Source organism: Mauremys reevesii, linkage group 1 (genome assembly GCF_016161935.1).
Source record: "Mauremys reevesii isolate NIE-2019 linkage group 1, ASM1616193v1, whole genome shotgun sequence".
NCBI lineage: Eukaryota > Metazoa > Chordata > Testudines > Geoemydidae > Mauremys > Mauremys reevesii.
This window is the reverse complement of record NC_052623.1, coordinates 269,601,584-269,627,176: the sequence shown is the minus strand read 5'-3', so window position 1 is coordinate 269,627,176 and position 25,593 is coordinate 269,601,584. Positions and strand designations below refer to the sequence as shown.

Sequence of the window (25,593 nt, the reverse complement as noted above, 5' to 3'; positions counted from 1 at the left end):
CATACCCTTTGCAGACTATGTTAAGAACTCAAAATAACTGTTTAAATCTCCAGTTTCCAGCAGAGCATGCTGAATAGTCTAAGCTGAAGTTTTTCTTTTTAAAAAAACAAACTAAAAGGAAAGTTTTGCTCCTCCTCCTTGTCTGATGCTGATAGGCATCTTCTTATCAAGGGAGAAACTGGCTTTGATCCTGTAAGTGGTTGTGTTATGTTGTGCCTTTGTGGAGCCTTGTTGACTTATGTGGGATTCTGTAGGTGCAGGAACCTGTCTGCATGGAACAACTTGATTATTTCTGGACACAAACTCTGTTAAGATGGAGTTAAGGCTGAGAGCATGCATGCGTAATTGAGGGTAAAAACCATTATAGGGATCTTGTAATTATACCCTCCCCCCACACCAAAAAAAATTAAACACAGGAAATTCAGACTTTAACTTAAAAGAAATCCAAACACATTAACATTCGAAATGCACTGTTAAGTCACTCAAAAAAATCTTCACTTTGTTCTGTTGTGACACTATGAAATAACAATACAATTATGATTAACACATACTGCCTTTTAGAGAGACTTTATTTTTTCCTTATTGTGTCACTATCGAGCAGAATTAAGGATTTTTTTATTGCCCTTTTATTGTTTCTTTGATATTTGACTGAGTTCAACTTCTATTTTTTCCTGGGGGGGTTTCCAGTCAGAAATACCAGGCCTTCATTTTTAGAGCCCAGCATAGATACAAAATTTGTATCTGCATCTGATCTGCGATTCGCAAAAATGACCTGTGGATATAAAGCGGATATTCGCAGAGTTGCAGGGCTTTATTCATTTCAAGTCACATGGGGCCATAATCTGAGCTGCAATTCTCTCTCCACCCCAGTCCAAGTACATTGCTCCCCAAAAGTGAGTTTTGGAATGGGGAGAGCTGCAACTAAGGTTATACCCTCATGTGGCATCATAAAGTTCTCCAATTAATGAAGAGTTAAATGAGGACCTATTTTATCTAAATTAGAAGTGCAGGATTTTTTGGGGGGATGGAGGTAGATGTAGAGTTTGAGCTTTTTTTCTATATCTTTGTTTTTGTGTTTTACTATCTTTTTACCTTCCAGTTCATGGCCTTTCTGATCTACCTGTCTAGACATCATGCAGATCGATGCATTAGAAATGCATAGGAAGAAACTGACTTATAGTAATTAAAATTAGGCTTAAAAATAAGTGATATTACATGCACTGTACTAATTTTTGTTACCTTCTTGAATGCATGAGCCCCACAGCATGTGGAAGATACAATTGCAGCAGCCTAATTTAAATTACACAACAATCTAATGGTAGCAAATGCAATGACCTAATCCAAATCAGTAAGAAAATCCTCCATTCTTCCTGTCGATTTTGTTGTGATTCTGCTTTTGTGCAATACTGTTTCTGCCAGCACAGAGCATCATTTGCTTGAATGTGTCTGAAAGTCAAGTTGAGATCAGTGAGAATTGTGACCAATTTAAAAAAAAAAATCAAGTTCCTTGGTCATTAATGCAGGCAGACCTTTTTTTTTTTTTTCTTTAGTGCTTCTCATGCTGTTAAGTGAATTTAGTTTTAATATTACATGGATTTTTTCCTTGTGCTTTTGACTCCATTTGCTCAGCACAGTGATACGATGACCCCCAGACTACGGGGAGGTGAGAAATTCTTGTTTTGATTTTGGGAAATGGAAAGCTTAGACTGAACTGTTCCAGCCTTGCATTTAATTAGGCTTCAGGTGATTAGAAGTGGTTATTCACTTTTTTTTTTTTTTTTTTTTTTGCAGCACCTATATGGCTGTCCATACAGTACCTCAGCCCTTTAGGATAACAGCTATTTCTAGTGACACATTTCTATTTGGAAAGATATTGGAGTGTCCTTGTAGTTGGTGTGTGTGTCTCAATCAACCCATTTTAGTCATTGGAGTGTCTTTGCCTTCCCCACCCTCAGTCCCATCTGTCTTGACAGGCATTCTCTGCCAACGGTAAAAAACATTGAGGGTGGGCATTGCATATCCCAGTCACCTGAGCCATCCAGAGTCTTCCTCTGCATGTTGCCATTTCGTCATGCACTGGTATGTAGTGACCAAAGGTCATTAACCATCAGACAGCCATTTGATGATTTGTGTCACAAATGTCCACATTACAAACCCCACCACCAAATTGGCACTAATTCCAAGCCTCTCTTTCACTCCCAGTAGAGGATCCATAGACTGAACTCTGCCAATCACCATTTGCTAAGAGGTGGTTCTTTCAGGTCAGGGTGCAGGGATATTAATGGGGGCAGTGTGTGTTTGGAAGCCTGCACTATCACTGTCTGAATTCGCGTTTTCTGGGCCTAAATAGAGGATCCTTTCCCAGAGCCTTGTCTCCTAGTTTTGTGCTTATAGTGGGGGTGGGGTGGGGGAGGGGAGAATGGAGAGAGAAGGGAGAGGAAGAGGAATGGGACAAGGTCACGTGATGTTGCTTGTCTGGCAAGTGTTAGGGGTCTGAGTAGAGAAACCAACTGTGTACTATTTTGGGTGAATGAAGTTGGATGTCACTGCAAGTGGTTTCATGAAGAAGCCCACCCCTCTGTTATGCAGACTGCAAATTGAGATCCATCCCCCTGCGTGCACATTCTGCCTATTGAAGCAGGGAGGTTTTTATGTCTGAGCCTGGTGCTGACAGGAAAGAATTTTTTTTTTTTTTTTTTTTTTTGCCGGGACTCGTTGATTCTAATCAGGATTTGTCACTGCCTCCATTGTCTATCTGTCCCTGTGCAAGCTCAGCTTTGGAGTCTATCATTAAGCAGCCTTCTCAGTGCATTGACAGATTATGATTGGGGTCTTCTCTGAGGATTAAACAGCCCTTCCTCAGGCCTAAGGGACATCTTCTTTGTTACTGCGTCTGCCTTCTAATCCTGGGACGTCCTCCAGCATGTTGGATAAAGCCAAGACTCTCCAGCCTGCCTGTGTCGGGATTGTGCCACTCGCAGAGACTGTGTCGAAGCAGGGGAAGAGCTGTTTAAACACTTGTCAGGATTCATACCACAGCTTGCGGGAAGGTTAGCGATCTCTGCCCTGTTTGCCTTTTTTGTTTGTATATTGAATCTCTCTGGTCTTCCCTTCACATTTCTCAGCAGTCATCTGGACTCAGGTGTTTCCTGATGGCTCCTGTGCTCTGCCACCCCAGTAGACCCAAAGCCATGCTTGCAGAGCTATATTGGTACAATGTATAGCGCAGTGGTTCTCAGACTTTTGTATTGGTGACCCCTTTCACACAGCAAGCCTCTGAGTGTGACACTCCCCCCCCTTATAAATTAAAAACACTTTTTTATATTTAACACTATTATAAATGCTGGAGCCGAAGCAGGGTTTGGGGGTGAAGACTGACCACTCGTGACTCCCCATGTAATCATCTCACGACCCCCAGTTGAGAACCCCTAGTATAGAGTGTTTCACCAGTGCTTAGTTGCTGGGGATGGCTTCAGTCTTCTTTTAAGGTTCTAATTCATTACTGTATGGAGGGCTCTTGTAATCAGAAGATGGGACTTTTTAGTGAGAAATGTAAAGGCTTGGCTTTCATGGAAGCCCCTTGGCCTTGGAGTGGGAAGGTATGGCACATTTTGGGGAGTAGGGGAGACCCCCTCTCTTTCACAGGAAATGGTTTAGGCACAAGGTAACTTAATGTTTGAAGGAGGTCTGAGACAGAGCTTTTCCGTGAATATCTAATACAATTTTATTTTAAACATTTTTTGTGTGCTATAAATGTACTTGATACTTTAACAAACAGATTAGCCATATTCTCTATGCCAAAGACCTTACAACCTAAACACAAGGCACAGGACAACATTCAGGAGAGGAAAAGTATGTAGGGAGACTATGGATGAAGAGCAGTGGTGCTGGGGGGATTGCCTGAAGGTGTGGGTTTGAAGGCGAGGGAGGAAGATATAGGGCAAGAAGAGTTTTCCAGGCATAGTACGCAGTATGATAGAAGGCAACAAACAAAAGTTGGGACACGAGATGAAGAAAACACGGGTTACGTTGATCAGAATGAGTAGTGGGAACACTTAGGTAGGAGCAAGATTATAATAGAGCCTTGTTGATGAAGACCAGGATCTTTAATATAACCTGCTGAGAGGGAAGCCAGTGGATGGATTCAAAGAGGGGAGTGATATGATCTGAGTGAGAGGAGAGGAGGATGAGTTTAGCAGTGACATTTTGGACAGACGGGGTGAGGAAGAGTTGAGAGGCAAGGAGCCAGATGGGAGAAGGTTACAGTAATTAAGGAGAGAGAGATGACCAGTGCATAGAAAAGGATTTTAGCAGCTGGATTTAGATTCCCTGCACCCTTCCACCTCCTCCCCCGCCCAGGATTCAGGATTGCAGAAGCTGCCAGCACAAAGTGAATAAAGCACCTACCCAAACCCCTATATTAAGTGTAAAAAAAGCAAGTGTAAAACTTTTCTGCAATGCAGGTGTGTTGGGAACTCTCTGAGGCAGAGGAGATAACTGTGACATGCCACTCGTCTAGTTTCAATCACTCACTGATCAGAGATTTTAATTTCAACTAATCTGTGACTAATTCCCTTTCCTCTTCCTCCATTTCCAGTTAACAGAAGGTGTTTAATCTACAAAAAGACTCATAGTTTTCCCTTTGTTCCCAAGGCATTAGTTTTCATGAGGGGATTCCTCAGGGAATCTGAGAGGCTTGAGTGAACATCTTGAATTTCTGTTAGGAGACCAAAAAAAAAACAAAACAAAAAACAGGAGTACTTGTGGCACCTTAAAGACTAACAAATTTATTTTAGCATGAGCTTTCGTGAGCTACAGCTCACTTCTTCGGATGCATAGAATGGAACACACAGACGGGATATTTATACATACAGAGAACATGAAAAGGTGGAAGTATGCATACCAACAGGCAGAGTCTAATCAATTGAGATGAGCTATCGTTAGCAGGAGGGGGAAAAAAAAACTTTTTGAAGTGATAATTAAGATGGCCCATAGAAGGTGTGAGGAGAACTTAACATAGGGAAATAGATTCAATTGGTGTAATGACCCAACCGTTACACCAATTGAATCTATTTCCCTATGTTAAGTTCTCCTCACACCTTCTATGGGCCATCTTAATTATCACTTCAAAAAGGTGTTTTTTTTTCCCTCCTGCTAACGATAGCTCATCTCAATTGATTAGACTCTGCCTGTTGGTATGCATACTTCCACCTTTTCATGTTCTCTGTATGTATAAATATCCCGTCTGTGTGTTCCATTCTATGCATCCGAAGAAGTGAGCTGTAGCTCACGAAAGCTCATGCTAAAATAAATTTGTTAGTCTTTAAGGTGCCACAAGTACTCCTGTTTTTTGTTTTTTGTTTTTTTTGCGGATACAGACTAACACGGCTGCTACTCTGAAACCTGTTAGGAGACAGCCAGACAACAGTTGTGTATTCTGTCCTGTTATAGATCTCTTGGTGATCAGTGCTCAGATGGCTAAAAAGTGTTCCGTGGCCAAAAAAAGTTTGGGAAATGCTGGGTTAGACTATTGGTGCACGTGGAAAAGAGCTGTTCTGTGCACTAACCGTGCCCTGCACGAGCCAGGCCTTGTGAACCTCTGGGTGTGCTCAGATGGAGTGAAGGTGGAATTCTGTAATCTCTTCCTCAGTCTGGTACTGTCCCAACTGAGAGATGTATCTTTAGTGGAATGAATTAAGAATGCTGAATTCCTGGGCAATTCTAATCCTTTAAATTGTGTTGCAGACTGTATATACAGATTGTGTAGGTATAGGATGATAGCAGTAGTTTAGCTGACCACTTCTCAGTAATCAGTGACTATTGAATACAAATACCATATGCAATGGGAAGAGGTTGTTTTCACTAACTACCCTCTAGTAGGGGCAGGAAGAAGGAGAAATGGATGCTGCTTACTCCTTTCTTCCTGTCAAAAGAAAGGAAAGAAATAGCTGTTACCATAGCAAAAGGGGGGCATGACCCAGTAAGCTCAGTGCTACTCCATTCTCCTGCATTCTCAGGATGCCAGCTTTATTTATGCCCCAGCATGCACTGTATTTTCGTATTTGCGGAGCCAAATGTCATGAGTTCTGGGGAGGCACACTGCACTCTAGGCAATAAAGTTTAAGCCTGGTCTACACTAAAAAATTAGGTTTACCCAGCTACGTTGCTCAGGGGTGTGAAAAATCCACATCCCTACAGCAGTGTAGTTAAACTGACCTAACCCCCAGTGTAGACAGCACTAGATGGATGGAAGAATTTTTCTGTTGGCACAGCCATCGCCTCTTGAGGAGGTGGATTACCTACACCAAGGGTGAACCCCTCTCGTTGTTGTAGGTAATGTCTTACGCTGAAGTGTTACAGCGGCACAGTTGCAGCATTTCAAGTGTAGGCAAGCTCTTAATGGAAGTTCTGGAGCTTAAGGATGTAGAATGGAGTTGCAATACCATGTGGACTGCATTGTACTAGCTCCTGCTGGAATGTGACCTACAGCGTTCTGCTACCACCAAAAGCAGGAAACTATGGTATTTCTGTTCCTTGCTTCCACTGCATCTGCAGTGGGAGAGTTGGTGTCAGTGTCCCCCCCCACACCAAGCTAGGCTGTATTGAAATCTGTGGATGCAAATTCCTGAAAATAAGTAGTGTTCATATCTAGTGAATATTCACTACCCCTCTGGGGTAGACCTCATTCCCTTTCCTTCCCCTGAACCACTGGTAGTATGACAGCCAGAACTTCTGTCAGTTCATTTCTTAAGTTGATGTGAAGGCAGTGTGTGAACCAATAAACTTCTGGAACCACTGATCTAGATCAGTGGGTTTGAGGCAGGGAAGTGAAGCAGGGACAAGTAGGTGTTTTTAAGAGAGGGACAGGCAAAAACAGTGACATAAAGATAAAGTAAGTGGGGGAGGAGGAGAAACAAAATCAGCAACGTTTAGCAGTGCTTGAAAGTTTATTTTCACTCACATCGGTCTCCTGATACTCAGTCCTTGCATTAGGACCTTTTCCATTAACTTTCACAATTCTGCTGGACCAATGATGTACTCCATGTCAGTAGTAAATTTGAGTATTTTACATATCCCCCTTTACTGTCACTCACATTCTCCACAAGAACACTGTTCTGGACCCATTCCCTCTTCCTGACTCTGTAGGTCTGAATCTCTGCTGTCATATGGGAGGAGATAAGAGTTTGAGACAGGTATGGTGGAGGAGGTCCCACAGTGAACTTCAGACTTGGCAGCCCAGGTGTCCCAGACCTACTTGAGACAGCCCTGCTTATAAACCTGGTGAAAGGTGATGGCATATTCATATTTTGTAAAAGGTGTGGGTGTTGGGGCTGAAAGCTTTGCAAATTTCAAAAGTTTACAAGCAATGTTTTCCATTCAAGATTCCTTGGGAATGAGTGGGGCTTCAGAGTATTATAGGAATGTCTGTTCATCTTGTAACGTCTGCAGAAGTTCTCCTGGACCTTTGAGCACTGCAAAGCATGCCAAGCCCTTACGTAGTGTGGGAGGAGGACATTATTAGCTTTGACAAACTTCATAAAGCCAGTCAACGGCTGATAATATTCATGAGGGGAACAGCTCCAAAAATAAACTTCTCAACTTCTCCAGAACTGTGCAACAGCTCTCACCAAGAGCTCTTGAATGAAACAAACTTTGTTTGGACTAATTTTTGAGAGAGGACTTGCCAAAAATGGTTTAGTCTCTTCCAATAGTGAATTATATCTATCTTTTCTAAGACCTGTATCTCGAACTGTACAAGCAGTTTACCTCCGTTTTTGCCATAGCTTTCCTAGTCACAAACCACATATGAAAAGTTGATGTGTCTGGGACTTTTTTTGAGGAGTGTTGGTGCTTGTGAAAATGTGCCTTATCATAGAAACCTTGTTACAACCTTTATTATGCAGACAGTCTTTCCATAATTGAGAAGGCTAACATTATGTGGGGGATTAACCATGGGACTGTAAATAAGAACTCTTGACCTTTTTTACAGATTCTGTCAATGACCCATTCTGTGACCTTGCCCTAATAATTTAACCTCTTTCCCTATCTATAAAAATAGGAAGAACCTCACAGAGGTAGGGGGATTAACAGTTGTTAATCTGTGCAGTCCTTTGAAGAGGTAAAAATCTGTAAACGTGTGTTTATTAATGCACAGGTCAACTCATGAGGTAAAGAAAGTCTCCATTTGTTGTCATAACACCTCCAGTCACCAGAGGGCAAAAGTATTACAAACTGGTAGTCTTAACATTTTTAAGATCCAGTAGAGAGCAGAAGAGCACATACAACACAAATATGGTATGTTAACAATATTGGAAGGTCTAAGCAAAATGTACAGATTTCTAACAAGAGGTTTGTTTCTGGATATTTGTTCCTTGATTTGTCTGACAGCACAGCCTTGGAGTTTAATGTTTTCTGTAACTATTGTATGTGTCGTCTAGTTCAGAATGGACTACAAATGGACCTGAAGGGGCTGTGAAGAATATCACTATGATGGGTGATATAAATGCATGGATAGATAATAGGAGAAATTAGACAGTATTATTGTCTTGAGTTTACAAGATGTAACAGGTATGTGTCTGAAATATGACCTGATATTACCACTATACTGAATGAACTGCTTATTGGAATCAGTGATTCTCGATCTTGAAGTGGCTGCTGTGTAGAGTATCTGTTACACCAGGAGCAGATAGGCTGGAGCCTCTTGTGGCAGATCAGAATGCACATCCAATGTAGGCAGCTGGAATCTGTGTAACTACAATACTAGTAAACACTTCTGAAGAATATTGCTGACAGAATGACTGATTAGACTACTTCAAAAGGGTGGGGTGTGCAGTGGACACAGCTTCCACCTTTTCCAATGAACAAGCTGTGATAATCATGTGCTAGTGTGAGGTGGCTCAAAGGCAAACAGGCAGTTTAGCCTTTTTCGCCTAATCCTCAGCATGCCATTCTTGGCCATACAGATTGGAGAAGTTGCAAAGGAGGCTGGTAACTGGTGGACTGGAAGTTGTGTGAGAAGGGCAGCTGTGTGAGAGGTTTTCATAGGTCAAGTAGGAAAGTCGTACAGATGGCCATGTCTACCCAACAAATTTTGCCAATGCAAGTTGTCAGCATACAGTTGCTGTGATAAGTGTATCACTTGTGTGTGTGCGTGCTTGGTTCCTTGCATCGGTACTGCACATACTCACCAGGAGTGAGGATTGATGCACAGTGTGGTTCACCATGTGTAGGTATCCCAGTGTGAAACCCGTCACAATTCAGCACACTGTCTTATAGGTAGTTTTGGCAACTCATAGTGGGGCAAAAACGAGTCATACAGACTAGGAGCAAGGGGTCAACCTCCTATAATGCAATTTCTTCATCCCATAATACCATATCTATCCCATAGTTTTCATCCCTGTTTTAAATTTCCCACGAACCTATGCATGTTGTTGCCTGCTATCTCTGACAGAAGCATGAAGCCTGCACAGCTCTGCACCACTGTCATGAGCATTGCAAGCGCAGGAAGCACTGTCCTCTAGAGTATTTGCAAAGCCAGAAGAACTGTGAGGAACATGATTTCCTAGTGGTCAGTTTGCTGTGGAACATAGTAAGAAACAATTTGAGGTGGCTGCTGGTGTTCATTAAGGAGCTGCAGATGGAGCACTGTGTCTGGGCTCAAGAAATGAGCACTGACTGATGGAATCACTTTGTAATGCAGGCCTAAGATGACAAGAAATGGCTGCAGAACTTTCAGATGTGCAAGACCACATTCCTGGATTTGTGTGCCAAGCTCGCCCAAGCCCTCCAATGCAGGGACACCACATTAAGCTACACTGACAATGGAGAAGATAGTGGGGATCACACTATGGAAACTTGCAATGTTGGATTGCTACCAGGCAGTGCAAAGTCATTTTGGAGTGGGAAAATCCGCTGTGGGGTCCTATGTCATAGAGGTGTGCAGGATTATTAATAGTCTCCTGCTATTCAGGACTGTGACTCTTGGTAATGTTTAGAACATAGTGGATGGCTTTGCAGCAATGGGGTTCCCGAACTGTGGTGGAGGAATAGATGGCATGCACATTGCTATTTTGGCCCCAGAGCACCTTGCCACAGAGCACATCAACAGAAGTGGCTACTTTTCTATAGTTATGCAAGTTCTTCTTCGAGTGATTGCACATGTCCATTCAACTTAGGTGTGTGTGCTCACCACATGCACTGGTGCCGGAAGTTTTTTCCTCACCAGTATCCCTAGGGGACAGGTTCTGGCGCCCCCTGGAGTGGCACGCGTATGCCGCAGCATATAGGGCACTGCCGGCTCCATCCACCCTCAGCTCCTTCTTGCTGCCAGTGACGGTGCATGAAACTGGTGCTGCTTCAGCTAGAGCTGTTGCTTTTCATTCGTTCAAACTCTTTTGTCTTTTGCAAATATTACTGTATATAGTTTCCCTCTAGTTTAGTTCAACCTATTTGTTAAGTTAGAGATGTAGTAGGTCCCTACAGGGACTTCGCGTCAGGATGGGGCATATCCCGGACCCCAGGCTTTAAACCCTGCAATCTGCAAAAGGCCCATGCCCATTAGCTATCCACATTATAGTGGTTTGCGGTGCTTGGGTGAAGGTCACATTAGTGATAAGTGCAAAATCTTCAAGTCCAGGACAAAGGAGGAGTGTGACATTCGCTTGAAGGTGCTACTGATGGAGTCTGCCCTTACCCCTATGCCAGAGCAGCGCTCCGATCCAGTGCTGAGCACCATGATCTTGGTGCGCAGCGCCCCGCTGGTACCATCTATGAGCTGGCACTGGTCTCCTTCTGTGGCTCCAGCCAAGAAGCCCAGGAAGACGGGGTGAGGAAGGTCTCCAGCTTCCCGAAAGGGAAAGGACAAGTCTGGGGTGGACCAAGCCTCTGTCTCAGGTGCCTCTTCACCCCTTTGGGGATCCCAGGCCCCAGCTCAGGTTGAGCGGTATAGCCCAGCCCGCTCCCCGCCGGCTACCCCAGATAGCGGCAGAGGTCCTTGTCAGCTCCAAGTGTCCACCTTGGAGGCCCTCCAAGCGGTGCAAGATATTGTTCTTCTTGGTGCTGCCCTCTCCGACCCCTGCAGGGATCCAGTCCCGGGGTAAACCTGTGTTGGGACCACCACAGTCTCCACCTTCCCAGCAGCGCTTCCTGTCACAGGGGACATGGACCAACGGTCTCCCTCTCACAGCTGACATGCTTCTGACCATGATAGGCAGATGCTTCATAGCACCATTCAGTCTCCGGACCCAGGACAAGCGCAGAGAGGCTCAAGGTGTGGCTCACCCATAACCAGGTGTAGACCTCTGGAGGCATGAGCCCCCTCCCCCCACCCCCCGGCAGGAGTTTCAGAGTTGGCGCCCGGAATTTCCATGGCACCAGTACCGCTCCAGGGACAGGTTGAGGGACTGACCGTACTGTTCCCCGGACTGTCGCCGATCCCCCAGGGCAGCATCACTGCGTCCGGCTACATCGTCACAATGCCAAGCCTACTGTAGTACCCATTCCCGCTCCACATCCTGGTACTGCTCATTAAGTGTGAGGTGTAGATTGCCAGCCCGGGACCATTGCGGATCCGCCTAGCGCCACTGGTTGCCGAGGCCCCAATCCAGACGCTCATTGAAGTCAGCCAAATCCAACTCCGGGAGGGCTGACGGGTACTGATTGGGACAGAGCCAGCACAGTGGTACCCATGGGGGTTCACTCAGCCCTCGCAGGCCGCCCGCTCAGTATCCGGAGCTTCGGAGAGACCGGCTACCTCCTTCTCCTGCCCCACTCCAGCCCAAGAGGCCTCGGCTGCAGGCACCTCACAGGCACAGTAGGAAGTGGGCGAGCAAGCCACTAGACCACCTATGGTTGCGGAGAACCCCTTGGTACCAGCTTCCTCCTCATCGTTGCCGGACAAGGCCATAGTAGGGCTCCCTCTACCAGTGCTCCAGGATGATGCTAAGATGCATCAGGAGCTGTTGAAGAGGGTTGCCGCCAACCTGGGCTTCCAGGTGGAGGAATTAGAGGAACCTGCACACTCTCTCTTGAATGTTCTCTGGCCTATGGCCCCAGCCAGGGTAGCGTTGCCCCTACATGACGGGGTTGCTAAAATTACAAATGCCCTCTGGCAAACCCCCTCCTCCTTGCCTCCGATCTCCAAGAAGGTGGAGTGCAAGTACATTGTGTCTTATAAGGGCAACAAGTACCTTTATATCCACCCTGTTCCCAGTTCCCTGGTGGTAGAGGTGGTCAACCACAGGGAGAAACAAGATCAAACGGAGGCTACCCCTAAGAATAAAGACTCTGTAAATTGCCACGGCCACACAGGGGCGAAAAAAAAATGCAGGCCTGTTATTTACCAGGCTGCACGTGGCAATAGACTATATTGGTAAGGGATGCAAGGAGAGTATGGGTCATGATGCAAACTGCACACACACACACACACACACACAACTAAAATTAATCAATTTAAAGTTTTATTGGGGATAATTACAAGGGGTAAGGGAGCAGCGTATGATTAGCTAATAGAGTTAATGAAACTTAAAACACACAATGACTAAAATATCTATTAACAATATTTATAAACAAAGATGCAGCATTTAGTAATAACCGATACTTACAAATACAAACCAACGCATAACGACCGGCAAACGTAGAAACTCTGTTTGATACACGTGAGCTGAGAGAGGCTTCGAGGTGATCAGGCTCAATTACGGGTGTACACAGGAGACACAGGATTCATTTTTCTGCCTGCACATGGCAGGCAGGCCTAAAGTACCAACTATGACATCATAGAAGTGTCATAGGGGACGGGGCCCAAACCTGTTTGTGTTCGTTTCTGATTGGCACAAGCAAAGTTTACACCATGTAGGGGAACAGGTGCCTTAAAGTCTGGCTTCGCCCCCAAAAGGTGAGGAAATGCATATTGTTTTAGAATGCGTTCAACACTGAATGACAAAAGAAGAGGCCAGGGCAATACCGGTATGGGCAAGTTTTACAGGATGCAGACAGGAACTCATCTCAACAGACTCAAGGAGACTGGACTTTTTTTAGTGTAAAGTTTATTCGTCCTCCAGTCTACAGTTATGGGTGGCCAACCATCAGGCCTTACTAGGCCATTATGATTTTAATATGTGGCAGGTCATGACCAAGTTTGAGAGTGCCCTTCCTGAGGCTTCTAGCAAGGCATTCCGGGGGATCCTGGATGAGCTCAGCTGCAGCCTGAGCAGCCCTCCATGTGGCATTGGACCGGGCGGACACCACCGCCAGTACCCTGGCATCGGCAATCTCGTTGCGCAGGGCTTCGTGGCTGCTCCTCTCTGGTCTTTCCTGGAAGGCTCAGCAATCAATGCAAGACCTCCCTTTCAATGGGCACGCCCTATTTGCAGAACAGACAGACATTAAGCTCCATGGCCTGAAAGATTCCCATACAATCCTAAAAACACTAGGCCTGTATGTCCCCGGCCCTGCCCGCAAGCAGTTTAAGCCGCAGCAGCCTCAGAGCCAGGGGAGCCACCCTTGCCAGGAGCCTCCCCACAAAAGATCCAGGGGCTACAGGAAGTGCCCTGGTCACCAACCCCCATCTACATCCCAGGTGGGCACAACCTGCAGTAAGCAGACAGGCAAGCGTTGATTTTGAGGGTATGCCTGAGGGCAACCTACTGGACTGTTCCCTGGATCCTTCCTCCCCTCTGTTTGCCAACTGTCTTTCTTCCTTCCCCCTTGGGTGGCCATCTATAACATCGGACCAATGGGTCCTCATTATGGTGGTGCAGGATTACACCCTCGAGTTACTTTCTACCCTCCCTTCCCACCCCTCCTCTCCATCCCTCTTCAGGGACTCCTTTCATGAGAATCTTCTTGTACAAGAGGTAGAGGGTCTACTACAGCTGGGTGTGGTGAAGGTAGTTCCTGTGGAATACAGGAGCAAGGGGTTCTATTCCCGATACTTTTTAATCCCCAAAGCCAAGGGCGGTCTGCAGCCCATACTAGACCTGCAGGGCTTGAACCGCTGCTTAGCGAAACTGAAGTTCCGTATGGTCTCCCTGGCTTCCATCATCCCCTCCCTGGATCCAGGAGGCTGGCATGCTACCATCGATCTGAAGGATGTGTACTGTCAAAGTTAGACTCAGGACTCGCATTTTGTCAGACCACTCTGTTTTATTAGCACAGCTCTCTGCTAATAACACACCCAGATAGTTTGTGTCTTGCATGGTGCTCACATTATCTTATTTATACAGCTAAAAGGGTGAGAACTTAACAAGATAACAAAGGAAGCAGAATCAGATAAGTTTACCTGGGCTAGGCATGCATATCTTATTTCCTTATTAACTATTACCGATCTTCTGTTAATGTTTCGCCATTAGCACCATTGTTTATGCCTAATGTTTCTTTTCCTGGCACCTGTATTTCAACATTTCTTATTTCTGCTTAAAGGTACATACAACATTTCTTTAATCCATTCTTATTTTTACAATATAATTCATTCTACTTTCACAGTACTTCCACATCACCAACTTCAAGGGACACAGACGATTCCTGCGGTTCATGGTAGGTCTCGACCACTATCAGTTTGTGGTCCTCCCATTTGGCCTAGCGATAGCACCATGGGTATTTACCAAGTGCATATCGGTGGTGGTGGCTTACCTCAAATGTTGGGGTATCCAAATCTACCCATACCTCAATGACTGGCTTGTCAAGGGCAACTCCAGGTCCAAGGGGATGTCGTGGTGCTGCTAGCTGCATGCAGTCGCCTTGGCCTGTTGGTGAATGAGGATGGATGGAGTTCATTGGAGTGGTACTCAACTCAACCTGCAGCAGGGTTTTCCTGCCGCTTGAGAGATTCAGGATACTGATGGATCTCATAGCGGAAGTCTCCGCCTTTCCCCTGACCATGGCCAGGGTTTGCCTACACATACTAGGTCTAATGATAGCATGTACATATGTGGTGTGCCATGCCAGACTCCAGATGTGACCCCTGCAACAATGGCTATCGATGGTCTATTCTTAGTTCAGGGACTATTTGGAGAATGTTGTCACCATCCCCATGACAGTACTTACCTCGCTGTGATGGTGGACTGACCCTGGGAAAATCTCGGAAGGATTTCCCTTCGTCAGCACTCCTCATTCAGTTGAGTTGGTTTCGGACGCCTTGGTTGGGGGGGCAGGGGGGGGTGCACCTCGGCACCCTGGCACCCTCCAGACCCAAGGTATGTGGTCCCCAGAGGAGTCAGTGCTACACATAAACATCAAAGAGCTCAGTGTGGTGCCCAAAGCATGTGCATTCATCCTACCTCATCTCTGGGGCTGAGTGGTCAGAGTCCTCACGGACAACACAACCTCTATGTTCTACATCAACAGGCAAGGTGGAGTGCGATCCTCGGCCCTTTGCAAAGAGGCACTCAGTCTCTGGGACTTCTGCATTGACCACGGAATCCATCTAGAAGCATGTCACCTTCTGGAGGCGAGGAACACGCTAGCAGATCACCTAAGCAAGGACTTCTCCTCTCACCATGAGTGGGTGCTCCACCTAGAGGCACCTGGCATGATCTTCCAGAGGTGGGGATCTCCCCAAGTGGATTTGTTTGCCACCAGGCAGAACAGGAGGTACCACAGGTTTTGCTCCAGATGGGGTCTGGGCAAGGGTTCCCTCTCCGACGCCTTCCTCCTGCTGTGGGCAGGAAGCCTGATGTATGCGTTCCCTCCAATTCCACTCATCAGCAAGGTCCTAGTGAAAATCAAGAGGGACAAGGTGCAGGTTATCATGATCGCCTTGGCGTGGTCTCGCCAGCACTGGTTCGGGACGCTATCAAGCTTGTCAGCGATTCCCTCCCTGGCCACTGCTGAACTGACTGGACCTGCTGTCACAGGATCACGGCCAACACTTGCACTGCAACCTCGTATCCCTCCACCTCACAGCGTGGATGTTGCGTGGCTGAACCCAGATGAACGAGCCTGTTCAGACGGGGTCCAGAACGTCCTCCTCGTGACTAGAAAGCCCTCAACTAGGCAGGCCTACCTGGCAAAGTGGACGAGGTTCTCCCACTGGGCGGCTGAACAGGGCATCTCCCCTTTGTATTCTTCGGTGCAGTCAATCTTGGACTATCTGCTTCGTTTAAGGAACCAGGGCCTGATGCACTCCTCTATCAGGGTGCACCTGGCAGCCATTTCGGCCTTTCATCTGCCAATCCAGGGGCAGATGGTGTTCTCCACCACAGGGGCATGATTGTCAGGTTCCTTAGAGGCCTCGAGAGGCTCTTTCCTCAAGTCTGGTCCCCGGCCCCTCAGTGGGATCTCAGCTTGGTTCTGTCCAGGCTCATGGGTCTACCCTTTGAGCCTTTGGCCTTGTGCTTCCTTTCACTTACCATGGGAAGGTAGCTTTCCTGGTGGCGGTGAGGTTGGCAAGGCGAGTTTCCGAGCTGCGAGCCCTGACCTCAGAACCGCCATACACGGCCTTCTATAAGGACAAGGTCCAGCTCTGGCTCCACCCGGCCTTCCTTCCTAAGGTGATGTCCGGTTTTCTGCCCTAAGCCCCATGAGACTAGTGAAGAGAGGCACCTTCATGCTTTGAACATAAGAAGGGCTCTGACTTTCTACTTAGATCAGACAAAAACTTTCTGTAAGTCAACTCAGCTTTTCATCTCTGCAGCTGACAGGATAAAGGGCCTCCCAGTATCCACACAAAGGATTTCTAATTGGATCACCTCTTGCATTCGGACCTGCTACGAGTTAGCAGGAGTCCCTCTGCCACCGATTGTCAGAGCCCACTCGACCAGAGCACATTCCTGGCACATGTTCGGATCCAGGACATCTGTAAAGCTGTGATGTGGTCGTTGGTGCACATGTTCACAGCCCACTATGCCTTTATGCAGCAGGCCAGGGACAATGCAGGGCTTGGCGCAGCTGTGTTGCAATCTACGGGTCTGTGAACTTTTGGGGGGGGGGGGGAATTGTTAGGGAGCCTCCCCTGTGCAGACTCTGGCTGACCCTAGCCTCTTCCATTTCAGTCAGGCACATCTGCTCCTGTTCCCATGTGCCCTGGCACCCCCACCCCATATGTCCCTGCTCCCCCACTTCCATTCAGCCCCTGCCCCAGTCTGTCCCCCACCCAATCCCATGCCTCCTCACCTGGCCCCAGGGGCAGGGCTCTGTGAGGAATGCAGCCTCTCCTCCTCCCTATCAGCTGCTGACTGCTAAGCCAGTGAGCTGGCTGTCCTCATTTCTGGCACCACAGCAGCCCCTGGTGGGTGAAAGGTATAACTGCAGTGCCACTCTGCATGTGCTCAGTGGTGCAGAATTCCCCCAGGAGTAAAATGACAGTTGAACATGCTTTTGAAAGGTTTCTAGTGTTGTTTACTCTACAGATTGGATCTCAGTGCGAAAAATATCCGACTAGGTATAGCTGCCTGTTGTGTCTTGCATAATATTTGTGAAGCAAAAGGAGAAAAGTTGTGGTCAGGGCAGAGGAGGAACGGCTGTCTGCTGAGTTTGAACAGCCAGACACAAGGGCTATCAGACCAACTCAGTGAGGAACTATATGGCTTAGAGAGGCTTTGAAAGAGCACTTTACTGTGACTTGCTGTTAATATGTTGTGCTGTACTTTGCTCAACCTAGGTTGTAGTTCAGGGACCTATTAAAAATTGTGTGATGCTGCTGCACAGCTGTGCACCCATTAATGTGGGGGTGCTTGCTGTACATTTAATGATTACGCTGTTTAGGGCTGGTTATGAGCGTACAAGACACTACTCACAGCCAGCAGGCATTATGCACCATGTGTTTTAAACCAATAAAGATGAGTAACTTTCAAAACAAAAGTTTTATTCATTTACAAAAACAGCTAAAAAAAACCTGAAGAACTTTAAACACATTTTAACTTAATTTTGTTTAGAAACCTCAATAAACAAATAGGAACGAACATTGATGTCCATTGTAGCTACACATATATCACTTGTGGCTCTCACAGGTCATGTATGTGAAGCTGTAGTTATCCATGCCTTTCCCCAGTGTGGAGTGGTGGGGTAGGTGTGCAGGCCCTGAGCCATGTGGAAATCTGAGTGAGGTGCAGGGAGGTGCTGTGCTGCAGTTTTCTACAGACTGCAATGGGAGTCAAGCTCAGGACTGTTGAACCTAGAGTCCACAAAAGTCTGCAGCATCTGAGTTTGCTGATGGAGAAGCTCATTCTGTCCTGGTGCATCTCCCTTCCTCTTTCCTGCCCCTTTATCCTGTCTGTTCTTTTCTTCTCCATGCAGTCTGCCATATTCACCCTCCAGGCCCGCTGTTCAAGGTTTGATGGAGCACTGGCTTGCAGGATCTTGCAGAAGATGTCCTCCTACATCATCTTTTTTTCTCTTCCTTTTTTGGGTCAGTTGTTCCGCTGCAGTGGAGGGGGTACCCCTTAAGGGTTCAATGGCTGCAGCAACAGATAAAAATATACCAGTACCATTCTCAATATAGTAGGAACAGAAAGCAAAACTTGAGATTCAGAGCTTCCCCCTTTCCTTGCTCCCCTAAAATGTTAAACAAGACATGCTTATTGACACTTCTGCTTTGGAGTGCTTGTGTCTGGTGCCCCTCTCAGCTCAAGCCAGGATGAGTAAGACCTGCCGGGGGTGAGAGAAACAATGAGGGAATTGCTAGCTTGCATGAAAGTGAGTATAGGGCACTGGCCCTGAATACTGGCACCATTTTCTACACGTGATGGTGGTGTTCGCTGATACAGAAAGAGCACAGCTGCTGCTGGTGTCCCAAAGTTGCCTATTTCCTGTGTGCCGTTAGCCAGTTTACAGCAGTGGTGCCAGTTGAAATTATCAATGACTGGTGTGGGAAAGTGTCCTATTGCAAAGGAAGAAATAAGGCTGCAATCCCTAGAAACTGTTGGGAGAGGATTGCAGAGTACCTTTCATCAAAATCTCTCAGAAGGCTTCAAGGGACATCCCTATTTACATAAACAAACTACTCCACATTCCCCTCTGCCCGCCTAACACAGGGGAATGAAAAGCCTCTAGCAACTCAACCTCTGTGTTATACCACCACCTCTTTTAGTACAAATAAATTAATGAAGAGTCAATGGCCGAGTCCTGCCAAGTTGAGGGTACCATCAGTGTAATGGGAAATTTAGTTCCGCACTTACTCACAATTCCTTCCCCCTGCATTGGTGTTCACACATGCTTGACTGCAGAGACAGGCTGCGGTGGAATCAAAAATATGTCCTGGCTTACAGCACGGGTCTGGTCGCCTGTCCCCCATATTCCTCTTCCTCATCCACCCCCTCGTTCTCACTGTTTACAGCAGGGGCCTGTTACCTGGGCTCCCCAGAGGTATTGACTGTGGTGTGTGCTGTGGTGGTGGGCTCTCCTCCAAGTATGGAATGCATCTCTTTGTAAAAGTGGCCATCTGCGGCTTGGCACCAGATCGATTTTTGATCTCCCTGGCTTTCTGGTATGCCTGCTGCAGTTCCTTAGCTTTCACATGGCACTGCTGCTGGTCCCTGTTGTACCCCTTCTCCTGAATACCCTGAGCAATCTGCTCATAGATGTCAGTGTTTCTACAGCTGGTGCGAAGCTGTGCCTGCACAGCCTCTTCTCCCCGCAGGCTTAGGAGATCCAATATCTTTTGTCTGCTCCAGGCAGGAACGGGTCTGGAACATGAATCCATCATGGTCAGCTGCGCAGTTGCACACAACCACAAAGAGCAGATAGTGATGTGCTCACCAAGCTGGACAACCAGAAAAGGGCATTTCAAATTGTTTTTAAAGGGAGGGGGGAAGCTTTTGATATGTGTGAACCCTGGGCAGCGGAGTTAACGGTTTTGACCGGAGTGGTCAATGTCAGTGGTAGGACAGCTGATGGAGGACTGTTAGGGTCAACATAGGTAACAGTGTCTACGCTGCATTGACCATGGCTCTGTGCTTTCAGGGAGCTGGTGTTGCTATATTGGCATAATGGGGTCCTTACATAGGTGGGAGACAAATTTAAATGTAGACACATACACAAGTAGGTCGATGGAAGGAGTCTTATGTCGACTTAAAATTGTGTTGTAGAGCAGGCCATAGACTTTTAAAGCTGGGCTCTCTTCTTTTTCTGTCCTGTTGCCCTAATGTTTTTTAATGTGACGTTCCCTCTCTCATTGGAGTCTAGTGTACTATTCCTGTCAGTATAATGATTCCCAGCTGTTGCTTTAGCCCTAGCTATTTTCATGCTAGGAATGGAGGAGGAGAGGGAAGGAAGGCTTGTTTACCAAACTGTGATCTAGTTGAGCTCTCAAAGTCTAGTGTGAAACTCTCTTAGCAGGAAGTAACACTAAAATGAAAGCATGGTAGGGCTCCCACATGTAAGAGAGAGAGAGGCAGGGGAAGCAGATACATATACAAAGTGACAGAATAGAATGGGTGTGGTGCACTCTGTGCAGGCATCAATAGTGTATATCCAAACAACCTTTGTACTAGTAATGATACCATGTAAAATTTACAGTAGAAATGCCCCCACCTATCAACTGAATCACCTTCACAGTTTAATCAAGCAAATTCACCAGGGTTGCAGAGGCTGGGAAAGTGATCTATCTATGAATCAGAGACCCCTGTGAGTACTGCCTGGCAAACCATTTGTGTGGCTCTGCATTTATTTGCTGTCTAAAAATATATTCAGTATATGTATACACTTTCAAATGGCAGATAACTAACTGCCTGATGCTTCAGACAGCCTGGTAAGTGCTGAAAAAGAAGGAGCTCTTCATATATCACACATTTTGATACTTGAACTCTGAGGCTCTGCCTGCACTGCATAGAGAAACTACTTTTCTGGTGATACATGCTTCAGCACAGTTCTTGCTAGAAGATTCTATCATGGTTCCCCTGTCCAGCATAGCTAGGTGCCAAAGAGGGTCAATAGTCTCTGCTCACAATGTCTTCAAAGCCAGCTCACAGACTGTTTGCATGAATCTAATCTGTATTTATACTGTAATGTAAGATGTCTGTCATTTCCCTCACCCCAAGTTCTTCAGCATTCTCATATGTTTTAAGTCATTGATCAGTGTTAAATACATGCCAAAAATAAGTGACCTGCACAGAAAACTCCATCTATCCAGCCTTCCCTAAGCATTGAATTACTGATCCTGTCACCTGCTACACCAATAAATTTCAGTTCAGAATGTCAAAACAGTACTTCTCTTGGCAAGAGCAATCTCTCTGCCAACCTGTAGTAAAGAATGGGAGGGTGGAACAGGCATTACTAATCTGTGGGATGAAGACTCTGTTCCTGATGCCCTATCTCTGATAGGGATTGTGGGTGGATGCCATGTTAACTTGTTAGGGTACCATGAACCAGACTTCCAGTTTCCCCTTTCTTCACTAAGACCAATGGAGAATGAGAGAGACAATATTCATTCCCCGTGCGGAAGTATCTTTAGCCCAACTGTAGTAGAAAATAGCTCTGTTCACACCAAGAACAGAACTGCTAGTTACAAATGTGTTTAAATGTGATGGTCGCTAGCAAAGACAATAACATTTTCCCTGACTCTTGTGGGCAGGGATGTTTTACTGATAAAAATTGTTAATCAAACTGTTATAAACCTACAGTCCTATTGCACAAACCATAGAACAGAATTTAACACTCATGCTTAACCACGGTTTTACTGTCCATATAATGCAATAGGTGCCTTTACAAGGGAATATACTGGTGAGCTCCCTGATCTGCCGTTTTGAAGTCTAAAATGGGACCAAACACTTAACGCAAGATCAACTGACTTGCAGGTGTAGGGAGGACAGTGTTAATAACAGGAGGGGATGGAGCCCTCTTGGGGCATAGCTTTCCTCCAAGGGTGAGGTGAAAACTGGTGGCATTATAGCTTTCTGGATAGTCTTTCATTTATCCCTTCAAACCTCTTTTTAATAAAAATCCTTCAAGTTTAATAACTCAAAAGGATGGTGTTTCTCAGGAGTTAGGGTTTGTGGAAGAGTTTAAACTGAAGTGGCCAGAGTGGATTCTTGCATTGAGTGGGCAGGGACAAAATGCTTACTGAAAGGTGAACTGTCAGGCTGGTGGGAGCTTACCAGTGGAGTTCCTCAGGGATTGGACTTGGGACCAATCTTTTAAAACATTTTTATTAATGACCTTGGCACAAAAAGGGAGCGTGCTAATAAAATTTGTGGATGACACAAAGTCGGGAGGTATTGCCAATATGGTGGAGGACTGGAATATCATACAAGAAGATCTGGATGACTTTGTAAACTAGAGTAATAGAAATGAGATGGAATTTAATAGTACAAAGGATAAAGCCATGTATTTAGAGACTAACAACAAGAATTTTTGCTATAACCTGGGGACGTATCAGTTAGAAGTGACAAAGGAGGAGGAAGACCTGGGTGTATTGACTGATCACAAGATGACTGAGCCACCAATTTCAGAGCGGTATCCGTGTTAGTCTGTATTAGCAAAACCAGCAAGGAGTCCTTGTGGTACCTTAGAGACTAACAAATTTATTTGGGCATAAGCTTTTGTGGGCTAGAACTCACTTCATCAGATGCATGGAGTGGAAAATACAGGAGCAGGTATAAAGACATGAAAAGATGGGTGTTGCCTTACCAAGCGTGAGGTCAGTCTAACGAGACAATTCAATTAACAGTAGGATTCCAAGGGAGGAAATATCAGTTTTGTACTGGTAATGAGAGTAGCCCATTTCAAATAGTTGACAAAAAGGTGTGTGTAACAGTAGGGTGAAATTAGTATGGGTGAAATTAGGTTTAGGTTTTGTAATGATCCAACCACTCCCAGTTCTTATTCAATCACCAGTGTGATGCAGCCATGAAAAAAAGATAATGCAGTCCTAGGATGCATCAGGTGAGGTATTTCCAATACAGACTGGGAAGTGTTAGTACCATTATACAAGGCATTGGTGAGACCTCATCTGGAATACTGTGTACAGTTCTGGTCTCCTATGTTTAAGAAAGATTAATTCAAACTGGAACAGATGCAGAGAAGGACTAACAGGATGATCCAAGGAATGAAGAACCTGCCTTATGAGAGGAGACTCAGCTTGGCTTGTTTAGCCTAACCAAAGGAAGGCTGAAGGGAGATATGATTTCTCTCTGAATACATCAGAGGGATAAATACCAGGGAGAGAGAGAGTTTTTTAAGTTAAGCGCCAATGTTGACACAAGGACAAATAGATATAAAGTGGCCATCACCAAGTTTAAGCTTGAAATTAAATGAAGGTTTTTAACCATCAGAGGAGTGATGTTCTGGAACAGGCGTCTAAGGGGAGCAGTGGGGACAAAAAAAACAACAGGCATCAAGACTGAGCTTGATAAGTTTATGGAGGGAATGGTATGATGAGACTACCTACAATGGCATGTAGCCAATCTGTGACTGCTAGCAGCAAATATCTCCAGTGGTTGGTGATGGGACACTGTATGCAGAAGGCTCTGAGTTACTACAGAGAATTCTTGCCCAGATGTCTGGTTTGTGGGTGTTGCCCACATGCTCTAACTAATCACAATATTTGAGCTTGGGAAGGAATTTCCCCCAGGTCAGATTGACAAAGACCCTGGGGTTTTTTTCACCTTCCTCTGCAGCATAGGGCAGGGATCACTTACAGGTTTAAGCTAGTGTAAATGATGTATTCTAGATATCTTGAAGTCTTTAAATCATGATGTGAGGACTTCAGTAACTCAGCCAGAGGTTAAGGGTCAGTCTATTACAGGAGTGGGTGGGTGAGGTTCTGTGGCCTGCGATGTGCAGGAGGTCAGACTAGATGATCACGATGGTCCCTTCTGACCTTGTAGTCTGTGAGTCTAAAGATCTCACCCTATGGTTTGGATCTCTATTGGCTAGTCGAACTATTTAGAACTCAGATTATTCACAGTCGAAGGGTTATCCACATTCCATATATGGACATATTAATGAACTAGTTCTGATGTGCTCATCTGACAACGATACATCTACTATCCATTAACACAGGGGTAGGCAAACTATGGCATCTGTGCTGAAGGTGGCATGCAAACTGATTTTCAGTGGCACTCACACTGCCCGGGTCCTGGCCACTGGTCCATGGGACTCTGCATTTTAATGTAATTTTAAATGAAGCTTCTTAAACATTTAAAAAATCTTATTTACTTTACATACAATAATAGTTTAGTTGTATATTATAGACTTTTATAGAAAGAGACCTTCTAAAAACGTTAAAATGTATTACTGGCACGCAAAACCTTAAATTAGAGTGAATAAATGAAGACTCGGCACACCACTGCTGAAAGGTTGCTGACCCCTGCATTAACACATGCATTCAGCAGCTGTTCCTGGCCTAACTTCTTATGTTACACAACCATGCTGTTGTGTGGGAAGTGAATGATGCTGATTGGCTGACCACCTTTCAATGGAGGAGAAGACCCACTTTCAGCTCTCTCTGCGTGGAGTTTGCCCTAACTTTACAATGCCAATATGATGCTTGCATGGGGCTAATATCTCTCTGGACAAAATAATTAGTATAATTTTGTAAAGTCTGGCTACAAATGGAGTATTGTTCCTTGGATGTTTGTCATTGGAAAGCCCACAGTAGATGCTGGAAGGGTGCTTAGAAATACACACTTCTACTATATCATTTGATCACCATTACAAACAGCATTCAAGGCCCTACACTATCCAGCCCTATCTGTATCTCTGATCTTGTCGCCTTTTAACTCTGCATCCCCCTGTGTCCCTCTGTTTCACAAATGATACCAAGCTTCATGCTTCTTTCTTCACTTCTCTCACTTGAAAGCCTCCTTCTGTGCTGTTCCTGTGCACCAACATCCTTCCAAAACCCATTTGCCAAGCCATCTCTCTCACCTCATCCAAATCCCTCTTAAACCTACTTTTGCCATCTTGCCTTAGGGCAGTAAGGGACTGAAAAACAAAACAAAACTCCAAGTGAATGGAACTCTTTTGGCTCCTCGAGTAACCATGTGAGTGTATTGTTGCTGATGTCTTTTGTTGACCCTCACTTTTGTGTTATGTAGATTGTAAGCTTTTTAGAGCAGGGACTTTGTCTTTCCTTGGTCTGTGGTCATGCAGGCTATCTTAAATTGCTGAGTTTGGTTTGCTGATGTTAATACAATTCTTTAATCACTGGTTGTTTTTTTAAATTATGGATCAATGCTCGGTACTGTACAAACAAACAAAACAGTCCCTGCCACAGAGAGCTCTCATCCTAGGATATAGAACGTGTGTACCCAAGCACATGGTAATAGTAGAAACAAATGTTAGTATACATTTTCAAGAATTCCAGGCTGAACATGATGCGAAGAATAGGATACTTTCCCCCATCACACATCAGGGAAGTTGATACGCTTGTTGTGTATATGTGAATTTGGGGGATCCATCCTGTCTACTGCTGCTGTGTGGGTGGAAGCCTCATTACTCCTGGGATAGAGATGCATGCTTCAGATCATGTCACATGATATGAGCATGGTTTAAAAACTTAGAACTTTTTCTTTAGCAGGAGCTGAATGGTGGTGGAATTTGCTTTTGGGAGACTGTAAGGAAGATGTTCTACTGTAGCACAACAGCAGTGACCTTTAAACTTCTGAAGTGGTGACTGCAGGCTGTGTGCTCCGCAACAGCTCACTGCCAGGATGAAGA

General features: G+C 45.5%; 1 protein-coding gene across 8 annotated transcripts in view; it reads left to right on the top strand.

Annotated features, from left to right (window-relative positions):
* The window catches only part of MRTFA (myocardin related transcription factor A), a 149,098-nt gene that overhangs the window by 53,367 nt on the left and 70,138 nt on the right, over positions 1-25,593 (top strand). The window contains exons 1-3 of one of the 8 annotated variants that reach the window (XM_039489426.1): positions 12,839-12,892; positions 14,482-14,532; positions 15,343-15,540. The exons of 1 other annotated variant lie outside the window; for it this stretch is intronic. Coding sequence is in view for 2 of the 7 variants with exons in the window: in XM_039489408.1 (XP_039345342.1) it covers positions 16,806-16,902 (97 nt within the window). In the remaining 5 variants the exon portion in view is untranslated. Of the gene's footprint in view, positions 1-12,832; positions 12,893-13,065; positions 13,577-14,481; positions 14,533-15,342; positions 15,589-16,790; positions 16,903-25,593 lie in introns of those variants that run through there. 6 more of the 8 variants (XM_039489416.1, XM_039489443.1, XM_039489433.1 and 3 more) reach the window with 6 other exon arrangements.